The sequence below is a fragment of the Tachyglossus aculeatus genome, chromosome 14 (assembly GCF_015852505.1).
Source record: "Tachyglossus aculeatus isolate mTacAcu1 chromosome 14, mTacAcu1.pri, whole genome shotgun sequence".
NCBI lineage: Eukaryota > Metazoa > Chordata > Mammalia > Monotremata > Tachyglossidae > Tachyglossus > Tachyglossus aculeatus.
The window spans coordinates 29,288,825-29,308,269 of record NC_052079.1 but is presented as its reverse complement, the minus strand read 5'-3'; the positions used below and the strand labels follow the sequence as shown (position 1 = coordinate 29,308,269).

General features: G+C 42.3%; 1 protein-coding gene across 1 annotated transcript in view; it reads right to left on the bottom strand.

Annotated features, from left to right (window-relative positions):
* The window catches only part of OTOGL (otogelin like), a 158,357-nt gene that overhangs the window by 134,343 nt on the left and 4,569 nt on the right, over positions 1 to 19,445 (bottom strand). The window contains exons 2-4 of the mRNA XM_038756063.1: positions 8,979 to 9,132; positions 3,937 to 4,003; positions 608 to 706 (exon numbers count right to left, since the gene is read on the bottom strand). Of these exons, the coding sequence (XP_038611991.1) occupies positions 608 to 706; positions 3,937 to 4,003; positions 8,979 to 9,132 (320 nt within the window). The remainder of the gene's footprint in view (positions 1 to 607; positions 707 to 3,936; positions 4,004 to 8,978; positions 9,133 to 19,445) is intronic.

Sequence of the window (19,445 nt, the reverse complement as noted above, 5' to 3'; positions counted from 1 at the left end):
CCCACATGGGGCTCACAGTCTTAATCTCCATTTTACAGATGAGATAACTGAGGCACAGAGAAGTTAAGCGACTGGACCACGCTCACACAGCAGATAAGTGGCAGAGCCAGAATTAGAACCCAGGTCCTTCTGACTCCCTGCTTTGTGCTCTATCCAGTAGGCCATGCTGTTTCTCCCAAGTTGCAATTATGGGCCTTTCGATTTCTGAAATGTCATGTTTATCCTAGTGTCCTAGTGCATCCAAAGCACTAGCAAGTAATTTATTCATTTGTTCATTCAGTGGTACCTATTAAGAGCTTACTGTGTACTAAGCACTTGGGAGAATACAATAATGATGTGTTAGGAATCACTACCTCAGTGGATAAAAGATGAGAAAAGAAAATGTCCCAGTACTTGTGCTTTGGCACTTTCTAAGGCAGAAAAAGATTATCAAATAATTAAGACAGGCTAGGGATTTTACCCCAAAGAAGATAGTTATTCATGTGTACATTGCTTTTAAATTACTTAGCTGAGATTGTAAACTCTCCAATAAGTATTCAGTGCGCTTGCCACACAGTTCTCAGGATAAATGTTCACCCACCTATTTTGCTGGATTGTCTGAACTTACCAATTTGGCACCTTTTTCCCAGGGCCTGAAATGTCCGGCAGTCACATGTACCTTTCCGGGAACAAATGGCTCCATTAAGGCATCCTCCAGTGCAAGAACCTGCAAGACAAAAGTAGTTGTCTTCCGGAATTTCTCAGTCCTCATAGGAAAGATACAGCAAAGCCTTAAGCTAGGATTCCCACCCAATCTGAACCTCATTTACCAGACCTCAGTGACTTAATAGTTCATCCATTATGCTCCCCAATGTTTCACTGCAGCATTCTAATTGGACTCCAGAGGGGGAAGAGGGAAATATAAATCTCATGCAAGCAGAGCAAAGGTTAGCCTCCTCCAAGCAACTGAAAGGTTAAGTTCCCATATGAAGAATCCAAACCCCCGTTGACACCAACCAGAAATGCACAAGCCGCAGACTTTGCAGTGAGAAAATCTGGCAGACGTTGCACACAGACTCACCTCCTCCACACTGGCAAGTGCTATAAGGAAGGAAATCCTCAATTTATCACTCTGATGAATCAGGGTGATAAACGATTTTTGTCACGGCCCCAGGGGTGGCAACTCCACGGGGGCCATAGAGGTCACTGCCCTTCTAGAATTGGACTTGTGGGGAGTGGAAGGCATTCATATGGCTCCCCTCTGCTTTGGGGGCAATTCACACAGCCCGCACACTTCACTCCTCTAATGCTAACCTACTCACTGTATCTCAAACTCGTCTATCTCATCTCTTGCCACATCCTGCCTCTGGCCCAGAATGTCCTCCTTCCTCATATCTGACAATGACTCTCCCCCACTTCAAAGACTTCCTGAAGGCACATCTCCTCCAAGAGGGCTTCCTTAACTAAGCCCTCCTGTCCTTTTCTTCAAATCCCTTCCTCATCAACCTGATTTGTTTCCTTTATTCACCATCCAACCTGCCCCACAGCACTTATTTACAAATCCCTAACTTATTTATTTATGTTAATGTCTGTCTCCCCCTCTAGACTGTAGCCTCACTGTGCACATTGCATGGGTCTCATATTTTACTCTCCCAAGTGGTTAGTACAGTTCTCTGCACACAGTAAGCACTCAATAAACACAACTGACTGACTGTCTGTGTCCTATCTCCATATACTGCATTAACCCCAATGCTTAGTTCAGTGCTTGGCACATAGTAAGCATTTAAAAAATATTATTGCTATTGTTATCGCTGTCATCACCATCTTCCCAGGTTGACACACAGAAGCACAGGATGACTGACAGTTTCCCTCTGATGTGGCACAAGAGTAGAAGTCCACTGCATTTTCTCAGTCCGGCCTGATTGAAAATGGAGATTGGCGGTGAGATGATGAGGATGGACAAAGGTGTGATGTCTCAGGCCAATGGAATGAGGCAGAAGGAGGAGAAACTTGCTGGAATGGCCCCACTCCACCCAAGTACAAGGAGCAATACATGCCCCTAGGCTCATTCAGTGGGGAGGTTTATGGGCACTTGTTTTCTGATGACTGGGCATATGTGAGAAGCAGTGTGGCGTAATAAAAATAATAATAATGATTGCATTTATTAAGCACTTACTATGTGCAAAGCACTGTTCTAAGCACTGGGAAGGTTACCAGGTGATCAGGTTGTCCCACGGGGGGCTCACAATCTTAATCCCCATTTTACAGATGAGGTAACTGAGGCACAGAGAAGTTAAGTGACTTGCCGAAAGTCACACAGCTGACGATTGGCGGAGCTGGGATTTGACCCTGGCTTAGTGGATAGAGTATGGGCCTGGTTGTCAGAAGGATCTGGGTTCTAATCCAGGCTCTACCACACTTGTCTACTCTGTGACTTCAGGCAAGTCACTTCATTCATTCATTCATTCATTCATTCAATCGTATTTATTGAGCGCTTACTGTGTGCAGAGCACTGTACTAAGTGCTTGGGAAGTACAAGTTGGCAACATATAGAGACGGTCCCTAACCAACAGTGGGCTCACAGTCTAGAAGGGGGAGACAGACAACAAAACAAAACATGTGGGCAGGTGTCAAGTCATCAGAACAAATAGAATTAAAGCTAAATGCACATCATTAACAAAATAAATAGAATAGTAAATACATACAAGTAAATAAATAGAGTAATAAATCTGTACAAACATATATACAGGTGGTGTGGGGAGGGGAAGAAGGTAGGGCGGCGGGGCTGAGTGGAGGAGAGGAAAAAGGGGGCTCAGTATGGGAAGGACTCTTGGAGGAGGTGAGCTCTCAGTAGGGCTTTGAAGAAAGGAAGAGAGCTAGCTTGGTGGATGTGTGGAGGGAGGGCATTCCAGGCCAGGGGGAGGACGTGGGCAGGGGGTCGACAGCGGGACAGGCGCCACAGTTACCTTGCCTGTAAAATGGGGATTAAGAGGATGAGCCCCATTTGGGACAGGGACTGTGTCCAATTTGATTAACGTGTATCTACCCTAGTGCTTAGAAGAGTGTCTGGCACATAGTAAGTGCTTAATAAGTACCATAATAATTATTATTATTATTCTTATATCCTTTTCTCATCCTTTGAAATGAACACAAAAGTGCTACTTCAATCAGATCTGAATTGCTACACCTGGCCCACACTATGATGGGGTGGCAGCATCAGATATCAAATATCACCAGCAAGTATTCTCTGAGGGCCTTCTGAGAGTCCAACACCCTGCTCATGTTTCTCCATCTCAGATGGAGCAAATCTCTGTTATCACAGACTCATTCCCTTTAATCCCTCAATCTGATCTATGACCATTAAACTGTGACCTATAGATATTTGAAGGCCACCCCACCCCAACCCCACAACACTTATGTGCATATCTTAAAATTATATGTTTTAAATGACTTACTTATTCAGTTTAATATCTGTCTCCCCCTCCAGACTATAAACTCATCCAGGGCAGGGAATGTGCCTGCTACTTTTGTTGTATTCCATGCTGGGGAAGCAGCGTGGCTGGGGAAGCAACATGGCTCAGTGGAAAGAGCATGGGCTTTGGAGTCAGAGGTCATGGGTTCAAATCCCAGCTCTGCCAACTGTCAGCTGTGTGACTTCGGGCAAGTCACTTCACTTCTCTGTGCCTCAGTTCCCTCATCTGTAAAATGGGGATTAAGACTGAGAACCCCCAGTGGGACAATCTAATCACCTTGTAACCTCCCCAGCAGTTAGAACAGTGCTTTGCACATAGTAAGTGCTTAATAAACGCCATCATTATTATTATTAGTATTGTATTTTGCTTTCCCAAGCACTTAGTACAGTGTTCTGCCCAGAGTAAACACTCAATAAATACAAGTGATTGATTGATTAATTTAATCCCTCTTGTTGGCTTGTTGGAAGAGAAAAAGAGCACTGACCTTCAGATCGGCTCTCAGCTGCAACAAAGGATTCATGAAAATCTGATTTTGGAGATGTGGCTTCAAGCTAGAAAAAAGAGGCAAAAAAAGCAATAAACATCAACACCCCACACATGCATATATAGTCCGAGCAGGATGTGAAAACATGGTACATTTCCTCCTGTGAGAGAGTTCATTTTGTCAGTGATTTCCACTGAGTCCATCCTTCATATCACCCTTTTCTTTTCTTCTCCCTGCCATCAGATTCCTTTGCCTTTCCAGCAAGGGGAAAAACCCAGCAATCCAATGTTCACTCCTATCCAGGGTCCCACCCCCTTCCCCCTTTTTTTTTCTTCAGGTATTTGTTAAGCACTTACTAAGTGCCAGGCACAATGCTGATTGCTGGGGTAGACGCAAGCTAAGGTTGGGCATAGTCTATGACCCTCATGGGGATCACACTATTAATCCCCATTTTACAGATGAGGTCACTGAGGCACAGAGAAGATAAATGACCTAGCCAAGGTCACACAGCAAAGTGGCAGAGCTGGGTTTAGGGCCCAAGTGCTCCTGACACTCAAGCTTGTGCACTATTCCCTAAGCCACACTGCTTGCTCTTATCCTTACCATTCCATCTCTGGGACACTTAATCATAACGTATGCCCTTGAACCTAGAGGTCAGGGAGAAGGAGAAATATGCAGAGTGAAATGCTGAAATTGGATGGAATGGATGTCAGGGAGGCCATTCCAGGATGCATTATTTCAAAGCAAGTGCTTTCCTTTTCCTTTGACAGCAAAGTCAGCTTGGTTCCAGATATGTGCTGAGTGTGAAACAAGGTCAGCTCGATTGATTGATCGATATTTGCTAAGCACTTACTCTGGGCCAGGTACTGTACCAAGCACTGGGGTAGATAAAAGATAATCGAGTCAGATGCCGTCCTTGTCTCACACAGGGCTTGCAGTATTCATCTCCATTTGACAGATGAAGAAATTGAAGCTCAGATAAGTTAAGTGACTTGCCCAGGGTCATACAGCAGAAAAATGGCAGAGCCAGGATTAGAACCAGGTGGCAAGAGCATGGGCTTGGAAGTCAGAGGTCATGAGTTCTAATCCTGGCTCTGCCACTTGTCTGCGGTGTGACCTTGGGCAAGTCACTTCACTTCTCTGTGCCTCAGTTCCCTCATCTGTAAAATGGGGATTGAGACTGTGAGCCCCATGTGGGACAAACTGATTACGTTGCATCTACTCCAGGACTTAGAGCAGTGCTTGACACATAGTAAGTGCTTAACAAATACTACAATTATTATAATTATTATTAGAGCCACAAAATGAAAGCAGCAGCAGCAGAAGAACAGAGCACTTGGGGTTGCCAGCAACATCTCAATATTCGTGAAGGGTCTTTATCACCACCCTCGGAATATCTATAAGAGCATCACAGAAGAAAAGGACACAATACCTGGCCTCTAGGAGCCATCATGACATCTCAAGCTCCAGGGTCTGCTGGAATGTGGCCCAAACTCTGAACTACTTTCCTCCACTTGCCTTATGCCAGCAACTCCAATTCCATCCCTTCTCATTATGGCAAAACACTTGTCCCCTATTTTCTTTCCTCCCTGACTGCCATCTTCAACTGTTCAGTCTCTAGTGGCTTTTTTTCCCACTGGTTTGAAATACGTTCGTGTATCCCCGAGCCTGAAACAGCCCTCCCTTGACTCTATGGCTCCCTCCTGTTATCGCCTCATCTCCCCCTTTCATTCCTCTCTAACTCCTTAGATTTGTCTATTCCTGCTTCCTCCACTTTCTCTTGTCAACTCTCTCCTTGACGCCCTCCAATATAGCTTCTACGCCCTTCACTCTACCAAAACTGCCCTTTTTAAGGTAACCAATTACCTTCTTCTTGCCAAATCAAATGTCTTCTACTCCATCCTAATCCTCCTCAACCTTCCAGCTGCCTTCGACACTGTGGACCACCCCCTTCTCTTGGAAACATCATCTAATTTTGCCTTCTCTGACACTGTCCTCTGTCTGGGTGGTCAATAAGGGACTCCTCCTCTGACTCCCTCCTTCTAACAGCAGAGTCCCTCAAAGTGTAGTTCTGGGCCTCCTTCTATTCTCCATCTTTAGTCACTTCCTTGGAGAACAGATTCACCGATGACTTCAACTATCATCACTATGCAGATAATTCCCAAATCTACATCTCCAGCCCTGATCTTTCTCCCCTTCTCTGCAGTCTTGTATTTCCTTCTGCCTCCAGGACATCTCTACCTCTATGTCCCAAGGACATCTCAAACTTAACATGTTCAAAAAAAACTCCTAATCTTCCCTTCCAACCCTGTCTTCCCCCGATTTCCCATTACTGTAGACAGCACCACCATCCTCCCTGTCTCACAAGTCCATAACCTTGGCATTATTCTCGATTCATCTCTCTCAATCAATTAATCAATCAAATAATCAAATATGATTGATTGATTGATTGATTGATTAATCATATTTACTGAGCGCTTTACTGTGTCAGAGCACTGCACTAAGCATTTGGGAGAGTAACATATGAGTTGGTAGATGCCTCCCCTCATACTGTCATTCAATCCGCATATTCAATCTGTCACCAAACTCTGTCAGTTTGACCTTCACAACATTGCTAAAATCTGCCCTTTCCACTCCATCCAAACTGCTACCACATTAATCCAAGCACGTATCCTGTCCCGCCTTGACTACTGCAACAACCTCCTCATCCTTGTTTCTGTCTCTTCCCACTCCAGTCCATACTCCTCTCTGCTGCCCAGATCATTTTTTTTAAAAAAGTTCAATCCACTGTTCCCCATGCCTCAAGAGCATCCAGTGGTTGCCCATTCACCTCTGCATCAAACAGAAACTTCTTACCATTGGCTTTAAAGCACTCGGTCCCCTTGCCTCCTCCTATCTTACCTCACTGATTTTCTACTTCAGTCCAACATGCTCACTTTTTTCCTTTAACACCCCTCTACTTACTGTAACTCAGTCTCCTCTACATCTTCAGCATACTGCCTCTGGCCTGGAACTCTCTCTCCCTTCTTATCCAACAGACCACCACTCACCCCATTTTCAAAACCTTATTAAAATCATATCCCCTCCAAGATGCCTTTCCCAATTAAGCCCTCATTTCCCATACTCTCTCTCCCATATGCATCACCCTTGAACTTGAATTTGTATCCTTTACTCACCCCACCCTCAACCCCGAAGTAATTATAATTAATGTCCATAATTTACTTTAATTCCCATCTCCCCATCAAGACTGTAAGCTCGTTGTGGGCAGGGAACATGTCTATCAAATATGTTATATAATAATGATAACAATAATAATAATGGTATTTGTTAAGCACTTACCATGTGCCAAGCACTGTTCTAAGCACTGGATAGCTAAAAGGTAATCAGGTTGTCCCACATGGGGCTCTCAGTCTCAATTCCTATTTTACAGATGAGGTAACTGAGGCACCGAGAAGTTAAGTGGCTCACCCAAGGTCACACAGCAGACAAGTGGGATTAGAACCCATGACCTCTGACTCCCAAGCCCTAGTACTTACTACAATGAGCTCTCAATAAATATGATCGATGACTGACTGATTGAACACACACTCTACTTCACCACACGAGTCAGGGAATAGCAACAGCCAGATCCTGCAAGCTTGTGGTGACTGTCTTTAGAGCACTTGCAATTCACTCTGTCTATCCCCTCAGCACCTATGTACATAGCCTTACACTCTGTCATTTCCTTTATCTGTAATTTATTTTACTCTTTGTCTCCGCCTCTAGACCGTAAACTCCTTGCGGGCAGGAATCATGTCTCCCAACTCTGTTGTATTCTACTCTCCCAGGTGCTTAGTACAGTGCTCAATAAAACAGCACAGCCTAATAGGAAGAGCAGGGGCCTGGGAGTCAGAACGACCTGGGTTCTAAACCTGGCTCTGCCATTTGTCTACTGTGTGGCTTTGGGCAAGTCATTTAACTTTTCTGTGCCTCAGTTCCCTCCTAGATAAAATGGGGATTAAGACTGTGTGTCCCTTGAGGGACATGGACTGTGTCCAATTTGACTGGATTGTATCTATCCCAGAGCTTAGTACAGTGCCATAAAAAGTTAATAAATACCACTGATTGCCCCACCATACAGCACTCATGTATATATGTATATATCTACAATTCTATTTATTTATATTGATGCCTGTTTACTTGTTATAATGTCTGACTCCCCCCCTCTAGACTGTGAGCCCGTTGTGGGCAGGGATATTCTCTCTTTATTGCTGAATTATACTTTCCAAGTGCTTAGTACAGTGCTCTACACACAGTAAGTGCTCAATAAATACGATTGAATGAATGAATGAATGAAGAAATGTTGGAATGCTGGAGAGGCTTGAGACCATAACCTGTGGAGAAAGGGGGGCACTCCAGACCGGCCCCTCTGGCTTGTAAGCTCGTTGTGAGGGAATCCACCTGTTCATTGTTATATTGTACTCTCCCAAGCACTTAATACAGTGCTCTACACACAGTAAGCTCTCAATAAATACGATTGAATGAATGAATGAATGAATGAACGATAGTTGATATATCCCTTCTTTGCCCTTAGCCATGGACTGTTTGTAACTTGCCTGTATTAGATTTTTCTTGTCAGGATTTCCATCCTTTCCTTCCTAGACTGTGAGACCCTTGTGGGGCAAGGACCATGTCTGAATTATTTATTTGGTATTCAATTTAGGATTTAGCTCATGGCTCTAAATGTGAGTGGCAATGAGGATGTAGCTGGAGCTGACTGCGCATTTTTTTCAGGCTGTTGTTTCATTTGTTTAATGAAGGTTAGTACGAATTTAACTTTGAAAAAGTAGCCCTGAAATTACCCTCACCACCACTTCCTCCTTCTCTTCCTCCTCTTCTCTTCTTTGAGTTTTCCTCATGTAAAAAAGGGCCTCCCTCTCTTTATGTTTCTCCCTACTCTCCTCCTACTACTTTCCTTTCTCCTCCTCTTCCTCTTCCTTCTCCTCCTCTTTTTTCTTGCTCCTTCCTTCTCCTCTTCCTCTTCTTCCCTGTCTTAGTATTACCACTTCCATTCTCGTCCACAAAGACATCATTGTTCTAGGAGCCGCAAAGTCCCAGTTGCCGAATGGAGTATGTCTCTGTCTTTTTCTGCCTGACGCATAACCTACCTGAGCTGCTAGGAGATCTCTTTTCTGTCGAATTGCACCAAACCCATTCCTGGAGGAAAACAAAAGGATCTTGTATAATTAAAGGTCTCCAGGCAACCTGAATGAGCAGCTCCTAAGGGAGAGCTGGCGGGTTTTTTTCCTTACTGATTTCCATCATTTTATGAAAGAGGTCTTTCTTGAGTTAACATTTTAAAGGTGCCCTCTTTTGAAGAGAGAGAAGTAGTCTCGATTTACAGAATTCGAGAAGGCTCACAGATCTTTCAGATCCCCAATATAAACTGTCTGTTCAGGGAGGAACGTGTTTCTTTTGGAGGGAGGAATAAACAAATTAGTATGACACTGCAGGATCAACGTTCAGACTGTGACTCTGGGGAAATGAACTCATGGGGACATCATTTGCTTACTCACATCCTCAATTATTGAAGTTTTTCTTAGCTTTTGATATAATCAAATTCATAGCATTATTATTCAGTAATGATGAAATAAAATTTGGAATTGGACTGTCTACACTGCAAAGAAATCTTTCTCTTTTTTTAAATAAGCTACTTTACATTACAACTAAAAGCTAGCCTGTAAATTTGATTTACTGTTCATTGCCAGGAACATGTTCTCCTTTTAACAGTATTTAATTCATTTTTTATGCTATTGTCTATACAATTAAAAAAAAAACTGTTCTATCAGTGAATTAAATTTTATTATTATAGGAATTACTAAACTGGCATAAAATAAATAATAATAATAATAATGATAATAACGGTATTTGTTAAGCACCTATTATGTGCCAAGCACTGAAGCACTGTTACATTAGACTAGCTGTGAATATCTAAAATTTAATCAGTTTCATTGTATATTTCTTTACATTTTCAACAAGCTCTTAATATATATGAAACAACAATGATGGTGAGAAAAAAAAGTAGATGACCTTCATGCTTTAAAAACCTTTCACAGAAACAAACAGTTATTCAGTAAGATACTATCTACCTAATGTCTGCAGTCACTTGACACCTAAGAACAATTCTTTTGTGGAGAAAGTTTTTTTTGTTTTACAAATGAGATTGAAGCCTATCAATTACTATTTCATGGGAAATACTGTCAAGAGTGCATCTCATTTAAATTCCTTTTGATGTGTTCCACTGAGGAATTTTTCCCAGAAGATAATAATAAATATGAATATCCCATTTTATCTGGCCTACTCCAATGTGATCTGCCTTTATGCAGTGGTAAACAAATAGGCATACTCACCTTGGTGTTCTTGTCAAGAGAGATGAGGCACACACAGATCCTGTTAGGATGAAAATAATTCAAAATTAGGCTACATATATTTTCTTATTTAAACTTGAAGGAATTAATGGCTGTGGTACTTAAAAACTCCAGAGCAGATTGGTTCTGGGAGACATTTTAGTTTGGACTTGGACTTTTCTTATTTAGCCAGGAGATTTCAACCCTCAAGATAAGGGTAGGTTGCCTGAAAAGACTGAAATAATGAGTGGAAGATAATTGCGGTATCACCTTCTTCACACATTCGTAAGAAAAAAAAAAGATTGCTATCTTCCTGCTACAGTTAGGTCAGTAGCACATCAAGATGCAATGGACCGCCTGGATGGACTCACAAAGTGACTTCCAACCTTATGGTTCTTCAAATGATTCATGCAATCATATTTATTGAGAGCTTACTGTGTGCAGAGCACTGTACTAAGTGCTTGGAAAGTACAATTCGGGCAACAGATATAATCCCTATCCAACAATGGGCTTACAGTCTAGAAGGGGAGAGACAGACAACAAAACAAAACAAGTAGACAGGAATCAACAGCATCAATATAAATGAATAGAATTAAGATGTGTACACATCATTAATAAAATAAATAGAATGACGATAGTATTTATTAAGTGCTTACTATGTGCCAAGCGCTGTTCTAAGCACTGGTTCTTTTCATTAGAGTGTTGCACTCAGTAAGCACCCAACCAATACCACTCCTGATCTGCTTTGCAGGATAAATTCTCACAGCAGTTTTCTTAAAAGTTTAGCAAGTCAAGTACAAGCCCACATGTGCTCTCTTAGGCTATACTTTTCGAAAAGAAACAATAATGACAGTAGCATTTCAGGAGTCCCCAGTATTATTTTGAAATGCTTTTCAGAAGCATAAACATTAAATATCCAATTGTCTGACACTGCCTCAGAAATTAGAATTTATGAAGGTACAACTATTTTATTTTAATACACATCTATTCAAAGAAAGCTTATAAATATATTAATTTCCTTGTAAATACATACATATACATATATTTATATATATATCAGGAAATGCACATGGGTTAATAAGAGCATAGAGAAAGCATCAAAGCACACTGCCTACTACTAATTTGTATCTCCCCTTAAATATCAAATGTAAAATCTCTATAAATCATCCAGCATTATTCATTATTAAGGTTTCTAGAAATTCTTTCTACCTTTTCACTTAATTGAAATGATTGCATTAATTTAAATTTAATTTAAAATGACCTTATATTAATAAAAACAACGATTCAATGAACATGACACAACAAATATAAACTATATTTCTTATCTATGATCTTACCTTGCAAGGAAAAGAGCAGTATATAAACCAAGAAAAAAGTCCAGAGTATCATTAAAATGAGTTTTCCTACAATGTTCATTTCAGTATAGCTTCTTAAGATGAAATGTATCCCAATTGATGACCTTTTCTATGATGACATCTTAGAGGTACGTGTCTTTGTAGTGTGCTTAAGATTTCATAAAAACAGATCAATAATAAAGAAGGGCTGAGTGAAGTGGAAAGATATCTCAGCCGTCCTGATTGCAAACCCCTTCTGAATCTTTAGAGAAGTTGGTATGCCACTTCACTGGCTAGGAATCTCTCATTAGTAATGCATGGTAACATCTTACCTGAGCCTGTATTAGTTACACCCACTACATCTGCAAATCCCACTCCTTTTTTGGATTGAATTACCCTTTTGTAACATCCGCAGATGTAGCAGAGAAAAATAATGAGACTGTGCCATGGTGCTTTAAGAGGAGTATACAATGCCCAAGCCAAAACCATATTCTATGTAGGTTTAATAACTTGCTTTATGTGGGGAACCATCCACTTTTCAAAGAAGACAACAAAAACTAGGAACTGAATTCTCTAAACACTTTCTAGGGTCTCTGGAATATTTGATTTTGCTTGAAAATGTTGGTTAAAAAAATGAGTTAGTGAAGTGGAGGGAATAAGGTGAGTTGGTTATAAATATTTAGAAGTTTCTTCTCAAAGTTGTGTGAGACTTAATGAACTTTCCTAGAAATAGAGACCCCAAAGCAGCTTCACCAAATCACTTTTTTGGCCAAATTTGCTTGGTTGTCTATCGTGTTTTAAAAGATGTGTGAGATTGATATTGCTTTTTTATTTCATGGGACTGAAGATCCAGTCTCATCATTGTTAAGGGATACCAGCTTTTAGGTCTCAAGTCTTCATTTCAACTTTTATCATCTTTCCAGATGATATCCAGGAGGAAGAGCATGGAACTATTTTTTTTTCCTAGAGAATCTTTCAGATATACAAAGATAACCATGTATTGAGTGTCTATTGTGGGCAGAGTGCTGTGCTAAGCACTTTGGAGAGTACAAGAGTTAGTATATATGAGTAAGCAGAGATGGTCCTTACCCTCATGGCCTTACATTGTGTGAATGTGCCTGTGGGTACGTGGTTGTGGGTGTGAGAGAGACTGTGTGTGCATGTGTGTATGTATATATGTGCACAACCTTTTAGTGTGCCCAATGCGACCGGGATTATAGATCCCATATTGACCTTTTCAGCTGCACACGCTTTGATCTATGAAATTCACCACCAGCAATAGGCACAGCTAGATGTGTACAAGCAGATTTCAGACCCAAATAATAGTGGTATTTGCTAAGCACTTACTATGCCAAGCACTCTATTAGACTGCAAGCACTGTCTTATCCCACCTTGATTACTCTATCAGCCACCTTGCTGATCTCCCTGTCTTCTGGCTCTCCCCGCTCCAGTCCATACTTCACTCTGCTACCCACATCACTTTTCTACAAAAACATTCCCCCTCTAGACCATAAGTTCCTTATGGCAGAGAACAAGTCTGCTATTTCTGTTGTATTGTACTTTCCCAAGTGCTTAGTAAAGTGCTCTGCACATAGGAAGGGCTCAATACATTTGATTGATTGAGTGAATGTTCAGTCCATGTTTCTAGACTGTGAGCCAACTGTTGGGAAGGGACTGTCTCTATATGTTGCCAACTTGTACTTACCAAGCATTTAGTACAGTGCTCTGCACACAGTAAGCACTCAATAAATACGATTGAATGAATGAATGAATGTTTCCCCACTCCTTGAGAATCTCCAGTGGTTGTCCATAATAATAATAATAATAAATGATGGTATTTGTTAAGCACTTACTATGTACCAAGCATTGTTCTAAGCGCTGGCATAGGTACAAGGTAATCAGGTTGTCCCACATGGGGCTCACAGTCTAAATTCCCATTTTAAGATGAGGTAACTGAGGCACAGAGAAGTTAAGTTACTTGCCCAAAGTCACACAGCTGGTAAGTGGCAGAGCCAGGATTAGAACCCACAACTTCCGACTCCCAAGCCCGGGCTCTTTCCACTGAGCCATGCTGCTTCTCTACTAAGCCATGCCATCCTCCCCAGCATCAAACAGAAGCTCCTTACCATCAGCTTTAAAGCACTCATTCCCCTTGACCTCTTCTAACTCACCTCACTGTTCCTCTACTCCAACCCAGACCACACATTTTGCTTTTCTAGTGCCAACCTACTCACTGTACCTCAGTCTTGTCTATCCCTCTGCCAACCTCTAGCCCACATCCTGCTTTTGGCCTGGAACGTCCTCCCTCTTCATATCCAACAACTACTCTCCCCCTCCTTCAAAGCTTTATTGAAGGCACATTTCCTCCTCCAAGACTAAGCCCTCATTTTCTCTTCTCCCACTCCCTTTTGCATTACCCTTGCACTAGGATTTGCCCCCTTTTTTCACCCCTCCCTCAGACCTACAGCACTTAAGCACACATCCATAATTTATTTTAAAAATGTCTGTCTCCCCTTCTAGACTGTAAGTCCATTGTGAGCAGGGAATGTGTCTACCAACTCTGTTGTATTGTATTCTCCCAAGTGCTTAGTACAGGCCTCTGCATTCATTCAATCATTCAATCATATTTATTGAGCACTTACTGTGTGCAGAGCACTGTACTAAGCGCTTGGGAAGTACAAGTAGGCAACATATACAGTCCCTGACCATTAACAGGTTTACAGCCTAGAAGGGGGAGACAAACAACAAAACAAAACATGTAGGCAGGTGTCAAAATCATCAGAATAAATAGAATTATAGCTATATACACATCATTAACAAAATAAATAGAATAGTAAATATGCACAAATAAAATAGAGTAATAAATCTGTACAAATATATACAACTGCTGTGGGGAGGGAAGGAGATAGGGCAGAGAATGGGATGGGGAGGAGGAGAGGAAAAAGGGGGCTTAGTCTGGGAAGGCCTCCTGGAGGAGGTGAGTGCTCAGTAGGGCTTTGAAGGGAGGAAGAGAGCTAGTTTGGTGGATATGTGGAGGGAGGGCATTGCAGGCCAGTGGGAAGGACGTGGGCCAGGGGTTGATGGTGGGATAGGTGAGAACGAGGCACAGTGAGGAGGTTAGCGGCAGAGGAGTGGAGGGTGCAGGCTGGGTTGTGGAAGGAGAGAAGGGAGGTGAGGTAGGAGGGGGCAAGGTGATGGAGAGCCTTGAAGCCAAAAGTGAGGAGTCTGCTTGATTCGTAGGTTGACAGGCAACCACTGGAGATTTTCGAGGAGGGGAGTGTCATGCCCAGAGTGTTTCTGTACAAAGATAATCCAGGCAGCAGAGTGAAATATAGACTGAAGTGGGGAGAGACAGGAGGATGGGAGATCAGAGAGGAGGCTGATGCAGTAATCCAGTCAGGATAGGATGAAAGGTTGAACCAGCAAGGTAGCGGTTTGGATGGAGAAGAAAGGGCAGATCTTGGTAATGTTCTAGAGGTGAGACCGACAAGTTTTGGTGATGGATTGGATGTGTGGGGTGAATGAGAGAGCGGAGGTGAGGGTGACACCAAGGTTGCGGGCTTGTGAGACGGGAAGGATGGTAGTGCCGTCTACAGTGACAGAAAAGTCAGGGAGAGGACAGGGTTTGGGAGGGAAGATAAGGAGCTCAGTCTTGGACATACTGAGTTTTAGATAGTGGGCAGACATGCAGATGGAGATGTCCTGAAGGCAGGAGGAGATACTAGCCTGGAGAGAGGGAGAGAGAGCATGGGCGGAGATGTAGATTTGGATGTCATCAATGTAGAGATGATAGTTGAAAACGTGGGAGCAAATGAGTTCACCAAGGGAGTGAGTCTAGAAGAACTGACCCTTGAGGAACCCCTACAGTAAGGGGATGAGAGGGGGAGGAGGAGCCCGCAAAGGACACAGAGAATGAACAACTGGAGAGATAAGAGGAGAACCAGGAGAGGACAGAGTCTGTGAAGCCAAGGTTGGATAGCGTGTTGAGGAGAAGGGGGTGGCCCACAGTGTTGAAGGCGGCAGAGAGGTCGAGGAGGATTAGGATAGAGTAGGAGCCATTGGATTTGGCAAGAAGGAGGTCATTGGTGACCTTTGAGAGGGCAGTTTCGGTGGAGTGTAGGGGACGGAAGCCAGATTGGAGGGGGTCTAGGAGAGAGTTGGAGTTGAACTCCAGAGTTGGACTCTGCACACAGTAAGCACTCGATAGATACAATTGATTGATTGATATATACGTGCAAGACAATCAGGTCCCACATTGGGCTCACATTCTAAGTTGGAGAGAGAACAGGTGTTGAATCACCATTTTGCAGGTGAGGGAACTGAGACCCAGAGAAGCTGGTTGACTTGCCCAAGGTTATACAACAGGTAAATGGCGGTGCTGAGAATGGACTCGCAGGCCAGGGCTCTTTCCACTAAGCCACTCTGTTTCCCTCATGCAGCAGCAGCTGTGATCTTGGCAGTATGCTAGATACAGTAGAGTGCTTTGCACACAGTGAGTGCTCAATAAATACGATTGAATGGATAAATACCGGGAAAGACCGGAGGGCAACACCAATACTCTCATACTCTTTTTATAGACCAAACAGAGAATCTGACACCACCAGTCAATTCATCAATCAATGGTATTTACTGAGCACTTGTTGGGTGCAGAGCCCTGTACGAAGTCCTTGAGAGGGTACAATATAACAGAGTTGGTGGACACGTTCTCTGCCCATAATAAGCAAAGTGAACAGAGCACGGGCCTGGGAGTCAGAAGATCTGGGTTCCATTACCAACTAATGGGTTCTAATCCTGGCTCCGCCACTCATCTGCTGTGTGGCTTTGGGCTAGTCACTTCCCTTCTCTGAGCCTCAGTTATCTCATCTGTAAAATGGGGATTGAGAGTGTGAGCCCCAAGTGGGACTGGGATGTCCAACCCTATTTATTTGTATCCACCTCAGCGCTTAGTACAATGCCTGGCACATAGTAAGCAGTTAACAAATACCATCACTATAATTACTAATCCTGGCTCTGCCACATGTCAGCAATGTGGCCTTCAGTGAGTCACTTCACTTCTTTGTGCCTCGGTTACTTCATCTGCAAAATGAGGATTAGGACTGTATGCCCTATTTGGGACAGGGGCTATGTCTAACCTGATTACCTTGTATCTACCCCAGCGCTTAAAACAGTGTTTGGCACATAGTGAGCACTTAACAAATACCACAATTCTTATTATTGTTATTATTATTATTCATGTCAAGGAAAGTGCTGCATCTCTGCAGTGGGATGTAATGATGACCCTTGGAAAGTTGCACATGGGCAAAGCCCAATGAAATAATGTCATGCAGAAATGATGAGGGGAAGGGATGGCTGGGTTTTTTTTTCCCCCACCTCATGAGCTTCCCTTAAATTAGAGTTGGTCAAGGATGAAATTCCCCAGTTTATAGAAGAACTGAGTGTATTTCAGTTCTCTTCTTCAGAGGCACTGAAAGCCTCCATATGAACCAATGCAAAACATAAATCCCTAAACTGTAAACTCCTTGTGGGAATGTGTCTATCAGTTCTGCGGTAGTATGCTCTCCCAAGTGCTTGGCACAGAGCTCTGCACACAGTAAGAGCTTAATAAATTTCTTTGATTGATAAAAGATCCCTATATCCAGCTTTAGGGAATATGATTTACTGACTTTGCATAAGCCGAGGTGGCTTCGAATCTCAACTTTCCAAAAGAATTGCCTGGGACTTGTCAGATCCTAGGGAAAAGCCTCAGGTTGATTTTATGATTCACTAAAAGCCTTTTTCATAGTAGTACAAAGTAATCTTCTAAAGAACTAGCAACCACCAAAAAAGCCAGTTTCACAATAACCAAATTGAAACTGTATAAAAAGGACTTCACTTACTTTCTTTCCAAATATCCTATTTCATGTTTTTTTAGAAAAGTGTAGTACATTATCAACTTTATAAATTAAATTGATCTCACAGTTTGGCATTCAGTCTTTTCACCTCATATAACTATTTTCATCAGTTATGCCAGAAAGATTGAAAAAATGGTAGATTGCTTCACCTTCTCCTAATGCATTGATTTGTCTTTTCTACTTTTTAAGTGCTGAGCCTTCCTAAGTAACAAGCACAGTGGATGATCACAATTTAATGTATTTACTTTATGAAAAAGGATAACAAAAGTAAGGCTTCTAATTGTTGATACATTTAGATGGAATAATAATAATAATAATAATGGCATTTGTTAAGCGCTTACTATGTGCAAAGCACTGTTCTAAGCGCTGGGGGGATACAAGGTGATCAGGTTGTCCCACATGGGGCTCACAGTCTTAATCCCCATTTTACAGATGAGGTAACTCAGGCTCGTAGAAGTTAAGTGACTTGCCCAATGTCACACAGCAGACATGTGGTGGAGGGAGATTCGAACCCATGACCTCTGACTCTAAAGCCCATGCTCTTTCCACTGAGCCACGCTGCTTCTCTGGAAAGGAATATTTCCTGTGGTCTACAAGAGGAGAGAGAGCTTGTAACAAAATGGTTTTAAATCCCCTTCGGCACTGTTGCACAAATGACAGGTTGCCTAGATTACAAACAAAATAACCATCCATGACTAGCTGGAAAGTAAAGGATGGTTTAGATGAAATGCTAAGCCACAGCTACAAAAAGACTTTCTGATTGTGTTCCTATGAATAATCCTCCCTGCCAATGTCTATTTGACAGCTTTGTATTTCAGTCTTGCTTTTCAAAAGGAGTTTGGCAGCTGAATCATCCAACAGTTTGTGAAATGATATAAAGTTCAGAGTCTGAGACAACCAAATTATATAATGAATGTGGCTCTTTTTCTGCTCAAAGAGAAATGCTCATTTTCCCACGTGAAATTTGATCTTTCAGAATCTGAGATATGCCATATTACTAGTCACAAGCCATATCAAAACAATAGCAAACTCATTGTGGACAGGGGGCAGATCAATCATCTCTATTATATTGTATTGTCCTAAGCACTTAGTATAATGCTTTGCCCATTGTAAGCACTCAATAAATGCAATTGATTGGCTGATAGTTAAAAGAAGGAATACTTCTGCATTGTCATTTACCTCTATTTGTCTCATATAAAAGTTTGCTCACAAGAAAATCATTAATTAGAATATTTTAGTGTTGTTTGGAAGAAAATTAGTTTTCTAGTGATGTCTGTTTTCTTCTTAGTTCATAGTGAGGCTGGGTGATGCAGAAGGGATGGGGAGCTGAGGAAAAGCAGGGTTTAGTCTGGGAAGGCCTCCTTTCTCAGGTCCTCTCTCCATTCTGGAACCTCCTCCTCTCCCTACACATCTGACATGCCAGCACTTTCCCCATCTTAAAACTCAACTGAAACCGTTCCATAAAACTTTCCTGAACTAAGCTCAAATCCCCCTAATAATAGTAATGATAGTATTTGTTAAGCACTTACTATGTGCCAGGCCTTGTGCATATGTGCCAGGCTGGGGTGGATACAAATAAATCGAGTTGGACACTGCCCCTCATGGGGCTCACAGTCTTAATTCTTATTATACAGATGAGGTAACAGGCACAGAGAAGCACCCTTGCAGTTGGTCTCACCCACTAAGCACTTAGGTACTCCCCTCCATCTCCACTGCCACAACGTTAAAATATACATTGCTATACTCAGTCACTTACCTTATCTGTCTTGTCTTATGCCATCGAGTCATCTCCAACCCATAGCGATTCCATGGACATATCTCTCCCAGAACACGCCATCTCCATCCGCAATCGTTCTGGAAGGGTATCCACAAAGTTTTCTCGGAAAAAATATGGAAGT